The sequence below is a fragment of the Rhinoderma darwinii genome, chromosome 8 (genome assembly GCF_050947455.1).
Source record: "Rhinoderma darwinii isolate aRhiDar2 chromosome 8, aRhiDar2.hap1, whole genome shotgun sequence".
Classification (NCBI taxonomy): domain Eukaryota; kingdom Metazoa; phylum Chordata; class Amphibia; order Anura; family Rhinodermatidae; genus Rhinoderma; species Rhinoderma darwinii.
This window is the reverse complement of record NC_134694.1, coordinates 33,453,364-33,465,259: the sequence shown is the minus strand read 5'-3', so window position 1 is coordinate 33,465,259 and position 11,896 is coordinate 33,453,364. Positions and strand designations below refer to the sequence as shown.

Sequence of the window (11,896 nt, the reverse complement as noted above, 5' to 3'; positions counted from 1 at the left end):
CTGTCTGATTAGTGGGATCTTAACAGATTATAGTTTTGAAAAGATTCTGCTTACTTGGAATTGAAAAGGGGTTTTGAGCCATTAAAAATTGATGGCCTATCCTTAGGATATACTGCAAATCCACAGAGAAAAAAGGACCAACCGGCGCTGCTCGTGAAGAATGTCAGATGGAATATAATGTATAAATAAATAATACATTTATTGTGAAGGAGTAGGCTACGCGTTTCGACGCCGGACCGGCATCTTCATCAGGCCAATGCATACAGTGCGGTAGTTGCACGTTTATATACATGGAGGAAGTAAAAGTAAATTGGCTAAGAATTTAGAAAAAAACCGCCAACATAGGCGGGTCAGAGGTCAGACAAAACAACTTATACAAGCGTTTACATTATGTTTACAAAACATGTTAAAATTACTATAACATAAAACCATAAATGTATTAAAATGCCTCCAACGAAAAAAACACAAATTTGACCATTTATGACAACATTAACATTTTTATGGGGAAGAATATATATCTAAACAAAACGGCGGGTGAACCGCAGGGTTGACCCACAAACAGTTCAACACGTGGGGCATGAGCCGCACGGTGGAACGCAAACTTGCAGGGATGTAGGCCGATTTGAGAACAAATCGGCTATGGAACGCAAAAAGACCGCAAGCAATTGGTCACGTGAGGCGCAAAATGGACCCCAAACATATAGTCACGTGAGGCGTGGGCCGCATAATGGACCGCAAGACAGCAAAGATCCAAGGGCGATTGGACGAGTGTAGACCACGTAAGTAAAAAGATTTTTTACAATTTTTTTTTTCCAAATTACTTAATAATATATGTATCAGAAGTTACATTTCGGACCGTGACAGTATAAAATCGGTAATAAATATAAGACATTTTTTTAAAAATGTTAGAAGTGAACCGAAATTGAATAGTATAATAAAAGCATGGAGAAAAAAAGGGGGGGATGAAAAAGGCTGAAGATATATGCGTACTACATTATTAGTCAATCTGAAAGATGACCATGATGGAAAATTAAAACATTTTAGTCTAAGGACGTTTCTGTAAGGTCATTAAGGCCGTTAGGACGCAGGGTCTCCAGTTTAAAAATCCCAAAATTCTCTCTTTGTTTAAGTTTTAAAAACCTATTAGGTATGTCCACTGGGATCTGTTCGATCGGGGTCACAACTAAATCTTCAAATTTACAGTTATGTTTAAGGGCACAATGACGTGACACACTATGTTTTAGAAATCCCTGCTTAACATTGGATCTGTGCTTGTTGATTCGGTTTCTTAACGTTTGAGTGGTACGTCCTACATATTGCAGGTTAACCTATTATACTATTCAATTTCGGTTCACTTCTAACATTTTTAAAAAAAAATCTTATATTTATTACCGATTTTATACTGTCACGGTCCGAAATGTAACTTCTGATACATATATTATTAAGTAATTTGGGAAAAAATTTTTGTAAAAAATCTTTTTACTTACGTGGTCTACACTCGTCCAATCGCCCTTGGATCTTTGCTGTCTTGCGGTCCATTATGCGGCCCACACCTCACGTGACTATATGTTTGCGGTCCATTTTGCACCTCACGTGACCAATTGCTTGCGGTCCTTTTGCGTTCCATAGCCGATTTGTTCTCAAATCGGCCTACATCCCTGCAAGTTTGCGTTCCACCGTGCGGCTCATGCCCCACGTGTTGAACTGTTTGCGGCTCAACCCTGCGGTTCACCCGCCGTTTTGTTTAGATATATATTCTTCCCCATAAAAATGTTAATGTTGTCATAAATGGTCAAATTTGTGTTTTTTTCGTTGGAGGCATTTTATTACATTTATGGTTTTATGTTATAGTAATTTTAACCTGTTTTGTAAACATAATGTAAACACTTGTATAAGTTGTTTTGTCTGACCTCTGACCCGCCTATGTTGGCGTTTTTTTTCTAAATTCTTAGCCAATTTACTTTTACTTCCTCCATGTATATAAACGTGCAACTACCGCACTGTATGCATTGGCCCGATGAAGACGTCGGTCCGGCGTCGAAACGCGTAGCCTACTCCTTCACAATAAATTTATTATTTATTTATACATTATATTCCATCTGACATTCTTCACGAGCAGCGCCGGTTGGTCCTTTTTTCTCTGTGGATTTTCAGTATATCTTGACAACAAACTTGGTTTGTTTGTGCACGGATCTGGCAGCAGCTCTTATACATTTGTGACATCTAACCGGTGTCCATAACCCTAGGTCAGCAAATTTCTCTTCTATTGCCCCTTGGTTTTATCGCTCTTATTTTGCACTATGTGGCGCCGTGTCTGTTTTATCTGCTTTTAGCCTATCCTCAGGATAGGCCATCAATAGCTGATGGGTCAGGGTCCGACTTTCGGGACCCCTGCAGATCAGCTGTTTTGAAGGGGCCGCAGCGCTGGTTCCTCTTCATTTCTACTTGCTCACTGTGAGTCGTTGACACGCATTTAGTGGCGATTCACAGGTATTGCAGCCTTTTCTCCCATTGAATGGTATTCCTTTTTGCATATCACAGGTAGAAATAAATCTCAAACATTAAAGGGATTTCATTTAGTATTTTCTCATCTTTATGTAAGACAATGGTATACTACCCAATATTATTTCTATCTGCAGTTTATATTGCTGTACTCTTACAAATCTTCTAATAAACGTATCACTTATGTAACTAAAATGACATCCAGGACCGTCTCACTGCTCAAAAACGAAACAAAAACACACAGAAAATATACTATCAAATCTGCCAAATTAGCCAATAATTTAAACCAGTAAAGAGAAGGGTTATTTATGTTCGTTAAACATATGGGAATTGATTGTACCTGCCACTTTTTAATAATAGGGTTTTTTTTGAGCAAGCATAGAAGACCCAACCAAAGACTGAGATTTACCTTTTACACAGCGAATAGTTGTAAAACACTTTGTTGAAGTCACAATAGACGGCCTAGTAGTGGGCAACAGCTGTTATACAGAGTACCGTCCTCTTCCCATAAGCAGCTTTTTAAACCATATTTTATCGACCTTGTCTGCGGACTGTCAAATGCATTCAGTACCAATGGGAAGGTTCCTACTAGTTTCTTACAAATGGGAAAGGGTTAATAACCAGATTATTTGTATATAAATTGACTACACACAAGTTTTTCTCTTGTCCATGGATGTCTCTAAAGGATGGATGTAGCAAATCATTGTTTTTAATGTAAAAACTGTAAATTACCAGTAACTGACTGGTTTTAATCTTTTGTTGCCCCATTTCATTGGCCGCGATCTGTAAACATTGCTTCTTCAAAGTTACTTATCAATGAGCCAATCCATACTTTTGTAAGTGGTGTAGAAAGGAGGACCAGTGTCACAAAGGCAGTGTTGGAGATTTCAGGTTTGCAGTGTCACCATCTATGACATGAAAAAAAGATTGGTAGGTAAGAAGGCCAACAATAATACATTATAGTGTGAATGTGTCTCGTTACATGAAAAAACACTAAAAAGGGGTGGTCCGGTTCCAGCAAATGAAATAAATTCTTTCTATAATGAAAAGTTAGACAATATTTCAATATATTTTCATTATCAATTCCTCGCAGTGTTCAAGATCTCTGCTTGCTGGCATTCTATAGGAGCACACAGGTAAGTACTGGTTACAGTACAGTTATCATAGCATAGTGGTGTCTTATAATGAGCCATGTACCTGTGTGTCCATTACATGACCAGGACAGATTTTTATCCCCTAGGAGTAAACCATGTGTGACATATAAAAGTTTGGATCGGTGGGGTCCGGGTGCTGAGAGCCCCAACTTTGCTGGAACGAAGGTGCAGAAGCACTCAGCTGAGCGCTTTGCTCCTTCAGCTGTGACTGGCGCTTCTTCTCAAGCTGAAGACGGCTCACCTAGATGTTCTATGTGAGACGTCTTCAGCCTGATGATGAGCGCTGAGAACAGCCGAAGGAGTAAAGCGCTCAGCTGAGTGCTTCTGCACCTTCGTTCCAGCAAAGTTGGGGGTCTCAGCACCCGGACCCCACCGATCCAAACTTTTGATCTGTCTCTATGACCGAGAAAAAGTTTGATGAAAGTTTTTAACAATCGTTTCTCCTTGTGAATGGAGTAAACAAGCGCCGATCAACAAGCTGCATTATCGATTGGCACTCATTAAGTTGTTTTACACAGGTGATATCTGCCAATGTAAAACCACCTTAAAGGCTATGTACAGCATTTGAGGGGCATTTTTTTTTTCTATAAACAGGTCAGTCAGTGTGTTTGGTGTAACTTTTGAATTAGTCTTTATTAAAAATTTATTTTACTTTTTTAGATCCAGCTGCCTGTATTCTCTATACAGAGCAGCTGTATCTTTCGCTATGACCTGAATCCGTCTGTCCCGCGGACATGACGGGTTCAGAGTCAGTGGCTCCGACATGCAGAATCCACCTGTAATCTATCACATCTAAGTCACGCAGGACCCGCTGTCACTGAACCCGTCCTGAACAGGACTTAGCGCTGCATACAGCTGCTCTGTATATAGAATACAGAGCAGCTGTATCTAAAAAAACATTTTAATACGACTAATTATAAAGTTACACCAATCACACTGACTGATCTACTTATAAGAAAAAAATTGCCCATCAAAGGTTTACATAGCCTTTAAGTCACACACTAATTGCATGACTGTGACAGTTGCTGCTAAAGCTGTTGGTGGGGGTCCCAGCACTTGGACCCCCACTGATCAGACATAAATGCTACCACTTTGACAGAAAAGAGGCGGATGGATAATAGTGACAAGTATAAACACGATCCGTAAGGTTTAATTAAACCATAATGTAGATATCATAAAGGGGTGATGCACACTTATCTGCATACCGTATAATTCCTCATCTTCTGTATTTGGAAAAGCGTTCCTTAGCTTTTCCATGATGTCTTCCAGGTGTAAGCCAACCTCTCTAGTTCCACTGTCCACATCATCTGGAAAGAATCATACAGAGACATTATTGTTTAGACCTGTAAATGTCTCAGTAGAGAAGTCAAAGATGAACATGTCATGGGGTACTTACTATAATAGACATGTCAGGAGAGGTGACTGTTCCTCTAAATGCACTAACATTTCTGGAACATATTTTCTTAGAACTCTGCGTTGTGCTGTTCCTCTGTTATTACTCCTAGAAATTTATGAATATATTGACAACTGGGTTTAATTAGTTGTGGGCGTGTCCCTACACAATTTCTGTCAGCACTGATTGGACATTGTCAGTCTGTGTAGGGGCACACCCCCAACTGGTTACACTCGGTTGTTAATTTATTCATAAATGTCTAAGAGGAATAACCAAGGAACCTCCCAATGTAGAGTTTTAAGAAAAGATGCTTCAAACTTGTAATTTTATGGGAAATACAATCAGGAGAGGTGATAAGTCCTCCTTATAGGACTTGTCCGAACCCCTGTCTATATGTTCTATTGAAACAGTCCATTGAAATTTGGTCCCCCAGAACGTATCTCATGTACCACGGTGAGTGTTTCTTTTTCTATATTTTATTTATATATTAACCTATAAACCACTGTTTCCAAAGGGGGTTCCACCGACATATTCCAGATAAAGGCAGCAGCATGTGTTCAGTCTCCTCCCTCAGTTTGTGAAGGTCAGTGCTGGTGTCTATTAGGGTCTGGGGTCTCAATAAATTTTTCAGGATTTAAAATGTGACTCGAGCCTTCGGTTTGGGGGTGTTTAGGGCTGTGGGGCCTATTCAAATGGACAGGACATGTCTGTAAAAAGTTTTGGCCTGCCATGATTTTTGGCTTGCATTTGGCAACCTACAATCACATTTGTTTCTCTGCTATATCAGCCACAATTGTAAAAAAAACATATAGAACTATTTTATGAAGAATACAATTCAGAGTATTGTCAAGCTGGATAGACAACAAAGGACATGGGGGACGACGACATTTTTTTATTTTTTTTGTGATACATGAAAAGCTTTATCAGCCTTATTTATTTCATTAAAATGAAGAGTAGCCTAATTTTAGGGACAAAACAATGCTTGACTTATGGAACACCATTGCATGTAAGATTGCAGTCATGTCCGAAACAATGTCACCTTCTTCTCCAAATGATGTCCACCTATGTGCATAACTTCCTGTCTCAAAATTATATGAATATTAAAGAGCCGTATTATCCATCAGGACATTTATCGGCGTGCTAGCACATGCTTATATGATACAACTAAAACGGCAGCAACGTCCTGCCGGAGGATGCGGCTCATTAATATTCATATGTATATTATAGAGCCTTCTTCTGGTAATGCTTTATCATAGCACAACACAGCTTGATATAAATAATAAAAAAAAAGGTGGGCCCTGCAGTGACTATGAGAATAATAATAAAAGTGCATCCGCTGAACAGGGGTACAACCATCAAGTCCAACTGTGTGATTTGTAGACGTACACTGATATATAGTATCTGACAATTTTCTGGTTCAGTAGCCGCACTGTATTCCTTAACTGACATATATCATGTTGGGAAATATGGCACATTATTCTTTAATTACATACTGGCGTCCTACTTGGTATTCCACCAGTAAATGTGGCCCACTGTGTGCTGGCACTATGAGTCTATCCTCCCCAACTGCTTCCTCATTCACGTGATGACAAGTCACCTAACCATAGAAGATCATCACAGTCTAGTGCTGGGTCTTCTGTATGGACGACAAATTACATTTCATAAGTAGGATGTCTCTACCCTGTTTAAGAACCATTGATAGGGTAAGGCCACACGGGGTGGCATTGAAGCGGCTGAAACTCGCAGCGGCATGCTGTTCGGCGTGGTCTTCACCCGCATCGCGGCCGCTTCAATGCTGCCCAGTGGATGCCTTACCAATACAAATCATTTGTAAAGTAGTAGTAGCAGCAGCTAACAAAAGCTATTGCTGTGACCGTGTATGCAATAGGTCATGTTTACACAGAATCCAATAAAAAAGTTATATTGACTGATGAGGTAGAATTAGCTTCTTCCATCTCTTATAACCCCTGTAACCACATTAATTTGCCTTTTCCACCCTGCTTATTCATGCTCTTTCTTAAAGTTGACCTCACATTGCCCCCCCCTTTCCTGTTTTTTTTAACAGGTTATGCTCGATTTACATGTAATTCCATATTTGTATCACATGCGCTAATGAATTTCAACATCTAAGATTAGTCCCTCTCGGTGTCACTGACGAGTGATTCCAGGTCATAGGATTGCTCCTTCAATTTAAAATTGGCTTTAAAATTAGAGAAAAATTGTGGCATATTTCCTATTTCCCAGCTAAACTGACAACTGGCTGTTAATATTTTGTCAATAGGATGTGTCCCTACATACTCTGACAATGTGAGCACGGATTGGAGTGTCAGAGTGTGTAGGCATGCAAGCCTTATATCTCCAAGTACAATGCCAAGCCTCTGATAGAGTGGTGTAAAGCACACTGCCACTGGACTCTGGAGCAGTGAAACCGTGTTGTGTGGAGTAATGAAACGCGCTTCTCTATCTGACAGTCTGATGGACGTGTCTGGGTTCGGTGAATGCCAGCAGAATGTTACCTGCCTGACTGCATTGTGCCAACTGTAAAATTTGGTGGAGGGGGGATAATACTATGGGGTTGTTTTTCAGGGGTGGTCTAGGCCCCTTATTTCCAGTGAAGGGAAATTTTAAAGGGGTATTCCCAGCTTGATAAATGAACCTAAAAATCCCATGGAATAAAAGTTATGAACTTTTGTAAATACCTTTATCTTTTTTAAAATCTGTCGTTTTGGAGATATCAATGCTCCTTCTTCAAAATAAGGCCTCACTTTGGAATAACCCTTTAATGCTTTAGCATACCAAGACACTTTGGACAGTTGTATGCTTTCAACTTTGGGAACAGTTTGTGGCTCTGCCCATTTTTGTGCCAGCATCACTGCGCCCCAGTGCACAAAGCAAGGTCCATAAAGGCATGGTTGGGTGAGTTTGGTGTGGAAGAAACTGACTGGCCCGCACCTCAACCCCATCAAACACCTTTGGCGTGAACTAAAACGGAGATGATGAGCTAGGCTCTTCTGGATGAATGGGCACAAAATTCCCACAGACACACTAAAATCTTGTAGAAAGCCTTACAAAAAGAATGGAAGCTGTTTTAGCTGTAAAGGGAGACCAACTTCGTATTATTGCCTATCGATTTAGATTGGAATGTCATAAAAGTTCTTGTAGGTGTAATGTTTAAGTGTCACAATACTTTTGCCCATATAGTGTAACACCGATCCCAGCAGTTTTACCCTTCAGATGCTGCGGTAAATAGCAATCGTGGCATCTGACTGGTTAGACAGAGGGAGAGGCCTCCCACTGTCCACCAATTGTCCCCTCCCCGCGACAAAATAGAGAGTTGCCGAACTATTGTCATGTCAGCCAGAGGCCTAGTGAAGGACTCCAGGTTTGATTTATGTGTCCTACTGTATCTGGCTTAAAAGGAGAGCACAGTAATCGCATAGTAAAGTTCCCTAGGGGGACTAAACAAAAAGTAACCCTGTTCTCAAAATAGGTGAGGGTCACAGAGCTGGGACTCGCATCTATCAGACATTTATGGCATATCTGGTACCTATGGAATATATGTGTATGATTGAAATACCCCTTTAATAGGCTGTAAAATCCCAGACACACCAGCATTTCTTTCACAGTCTCATGTTTATGTTAGTGAAAAGAAAACGATCCAAATTGAGCCAACTAACCTTCTTTGACTCTCCCTGGAAGTTCCGGAGTGTCAGCCTCTCATTATAGATACAGTACAATGGTGCCCCCAGCACAACGTAAGAACATTGTTAACTCCATGATCTCATTCTCTGAAGGTTTGGGACTCTAAAATGGTCAGTTATTAATTTCACCCTTCCGGCCCTCTCTGTGACAACGCACTATTTTCACTAGACGAGGAGGCCCCACATTAGTGTCATGCTCGGACCTCCTTAGGTTAAATAGCCTGCCTGGTGAAATATTTTTTTTCTCTACAACTTAGGCAATTTCCTATTCACCCTACACAAACCAGTCTCACCACCTATCTCCCTCACACTGTTTGACCAATGGTGCATTTAAAACCCTAATTCCCTTGGGTCTATTTCATTCCCATATACTCATCTAACGCATGCACCCTATAGATGACATCTACTTATGTTACCCCTTGGTAATTGGACCTTGTTGAGAGATAAGGAGTGGTCCCAAATTGGATCCTCTACCTTCCAGGTATGTTGCTTGAAACTGATCAGAGGTTCTCATGCAATGGTATTTAACACCTGCTAGAATTGCAAAGGCAGTTCCCAACTACCCTTCTGCCTCCTTCAGAGAATGGCAGGCTTCAGGTGATATTCTCCATGTATGGTGACATTGTCCTAAAGTTTGTAGACTTTGAATAAGAGCGAACTCATGAATTTTCTCCATTACAGGTCACAGACTTTGTTAAAAATGTCTGCAAAGCCTTACTTAACATACATAGCCCTTGTATCCCCAGACATGCTCAATCTCCTTTATAATCTTGGCTACTAAAAAAACGATTACCTATGCTTGGAGATGTCTGTTGGGATACATGGTTAATGAGAAACTGACAGCACTGTTGAATGACAAGGTGGATAGGTTTGAGCAGTTCTGGGCTTCCTGGGCGGAATAAATTAGTCACACATCCGTCGCTATGCCTCTCATTCCTCTTTCAGATTGGAGTTTGACCGACTTGTTCCCTCTTTATTCATTTCAGCAGCCTTCTTAGAGTTATCTCCCCTTGACTCCTCTTTTAGGACCCCCCCCCTTTCTCTCTCTTGTGTTTTCCTGCCTCTCTTAGTTTTTTTTGCCCATTTTTTGTTAGAGCTACAGTATATGGACTAAACTTCATTTAAGATTGGGCTACCCTCACCTGGTTAACACCAATTTGGCCCAATTAAAGGGTTTGTACAAGAATCGACAATTATCGTCAGGATAGGTGATAATTGTCTGACCGCTGGGACATCCACCGATCGCGAGGGGATGCCACCGCCACTCTATTCAATGTCAATGGGGCTGACGGAAACAGCCGAGGGCTGTACTCGGCGATATCTGTAATTCACATAGACTTTGAATAGAGCGGCAGTGAGCATGTTCGACCGCCGCTTTATTCAAAGTTTTCCCCACTTTGGCCAAGCAGTGAGTAGAAAGGGGGGGGGGTGTTTCAGGATCCTCGTTCTCACAATTGTGGGGGTTTAAGCTATCTCACAATTATCACGTATTCTCAGGATTGCCAATTCAGATACAACCCCTTTAACAATGGATTCACTGAAGTGATATATGAGTAAAATATAACTTTATTTAGATAACTCTCTAAAAACAGGGGTACAATCACCACTGTGAAAAAGCCCCACCGTGTGTATTAAAAACGTATTAAACAATAAATACAGAGTCCTGATACAATTGTGAACCCTCTATGACTCAGTATGTTGTAAAAGATATCAATCCGGAATCAGCATTTAAACATGTGCATAACAGTAGTATAGACCTTAAATCACACTAGAGCCCGCGACAACCGCACCTGAAACTCCTAGTGCTAAAGTATACAAAAATCACACTGTCCCCTACGCTAGAATTCCTCATTAACCCGACCCTACGCGTTTCTTGTACTTATCATCAGGGGTCTGTAGCTTGGTCACTCTGGCCGAGATGCCAGCGATATTAATTCAACAGCAGGTATTCTGCTGTACACCACGGAAGCATGCTCGCATAGATATCAGCGGCATCCACCGATAGATAGATACCGCTGGGACATCCACCGATCGCGAGGGGATGCCACCGCCACTCTATTCAATGTCAATGGGGCTGACGGAAACAGCCGAGGGCTGTACTCGGCGATATCTGTAATTCACATAGACTTTGAATAGAGCGGCAGTGAGCATGTTCGACCGCCGCTTTATTCAAAGTTTTCCCCACTTTGGCCAAGCAGTGAGTAGAAAAGGGGGGGGGGGAGGTTCAGGATCCTCGTTCTCACAATTGTGGGGGTTTAAGCTATCTCACAATTATCACGTATTCTCAGGATTGCCAATTCAGATACAACCCCTTTAACAGGTTCTCAATAATATACTGATGTACTGTAATAATATGATTCAGTGCCAAACTTCTTTTTCTCAAGGTCATAATGTTTGTACTCCATGGCTCTGTAATCTTATGTCTGTAATCTTAAGGGTATGTTCACACGAGGTCATGACGTCCGTAATTGACGGACGTATTTCGGCCGCAAGTACCGGACCGAACACAGTGCAGGGAGCCGGGCTCCTATAATCATAGTTATGTACGATGCTAGGAGTCCCTGCCTTGCTGCCGGACAACTGTCCCGTACTGTAATCATGTTTTCAGTACGAGACAGTTGTCCGGCAGCGAGGCAGGGACTCCTAGCATCGTACATAACTATGATGCTAGGAGCCGGGCTCCCTGCACTGTGTTCGGTCCGCTACTTGCGGCCGAAATACGTCCGTCAATTACGGACGTAATGACCTCGTGTGAACATACCCTTATTTTTTCAAAATAATAAAAATGTGTAGTTTAACTAAGCTATTTTTTTATTGTCTCCTTCCAAGAGCCATGAAGTTTTTTTTCTCTTTCTGTCGATATATAAGGGCTTGTTTTTGCGGGACGAAATGCATTTTGTAATGGCACTATTATGGGGTACAAATAATTTGTTTAAAAAAAAATTCATTCATTGAAGGAGTGGTTGTAGCCTTCAGAAAGAACATGCCTTTCCATTGCACCTGCTGGCAGGTATTTACTCAAAGTCATCACTACTCACAAACAGGGACTCCTCCTGGTAATGGGAGAATCCAATTTTAGTATTGGACACCACCTTTGACCGTTCTAAGGCGTTCTATGTAGGATACATAGAAGCTGTATCGTGAAA

The 11,896-nt window shown here is 41.1% G+C and overlaps 1 protein-coding gene across 4 annotated transcripts in view; it reads right to left on the bottom strand.

Annotated features, from left to right (window-relative positions):
• Window positions 1-2,146: 2,146 nt before the first annotated feature.
• DRP2 (dystrophin related protein 2) overlaps window positions 2,147-11,896 on the bottom strand; it is a 311,219-nt gene continuing 301,469 nt past the window's right edge. For all 4 annotated transcript variants that reach the window (XM_075835576.1, XM_075835579.1, XM_075835580.1 and 1 more), the window contains 2 exons: window positions 4,862-4,963; window positions 2,147-3,410 (listed from right to left, as the gene is read on the bottom strand). In XM_075835576.1, the coding sequence (XP_075691691.1) occupies window positions 3,367-3,410; window positions 4,862-4,963 (146 nt within the window). In that variant the 3' untranslated portion in view covers window positions 2,147-3,366. The remainder of the gene's footprint in view (window positions 3,411-4,861; window positions 4,964-11,896) is intronic.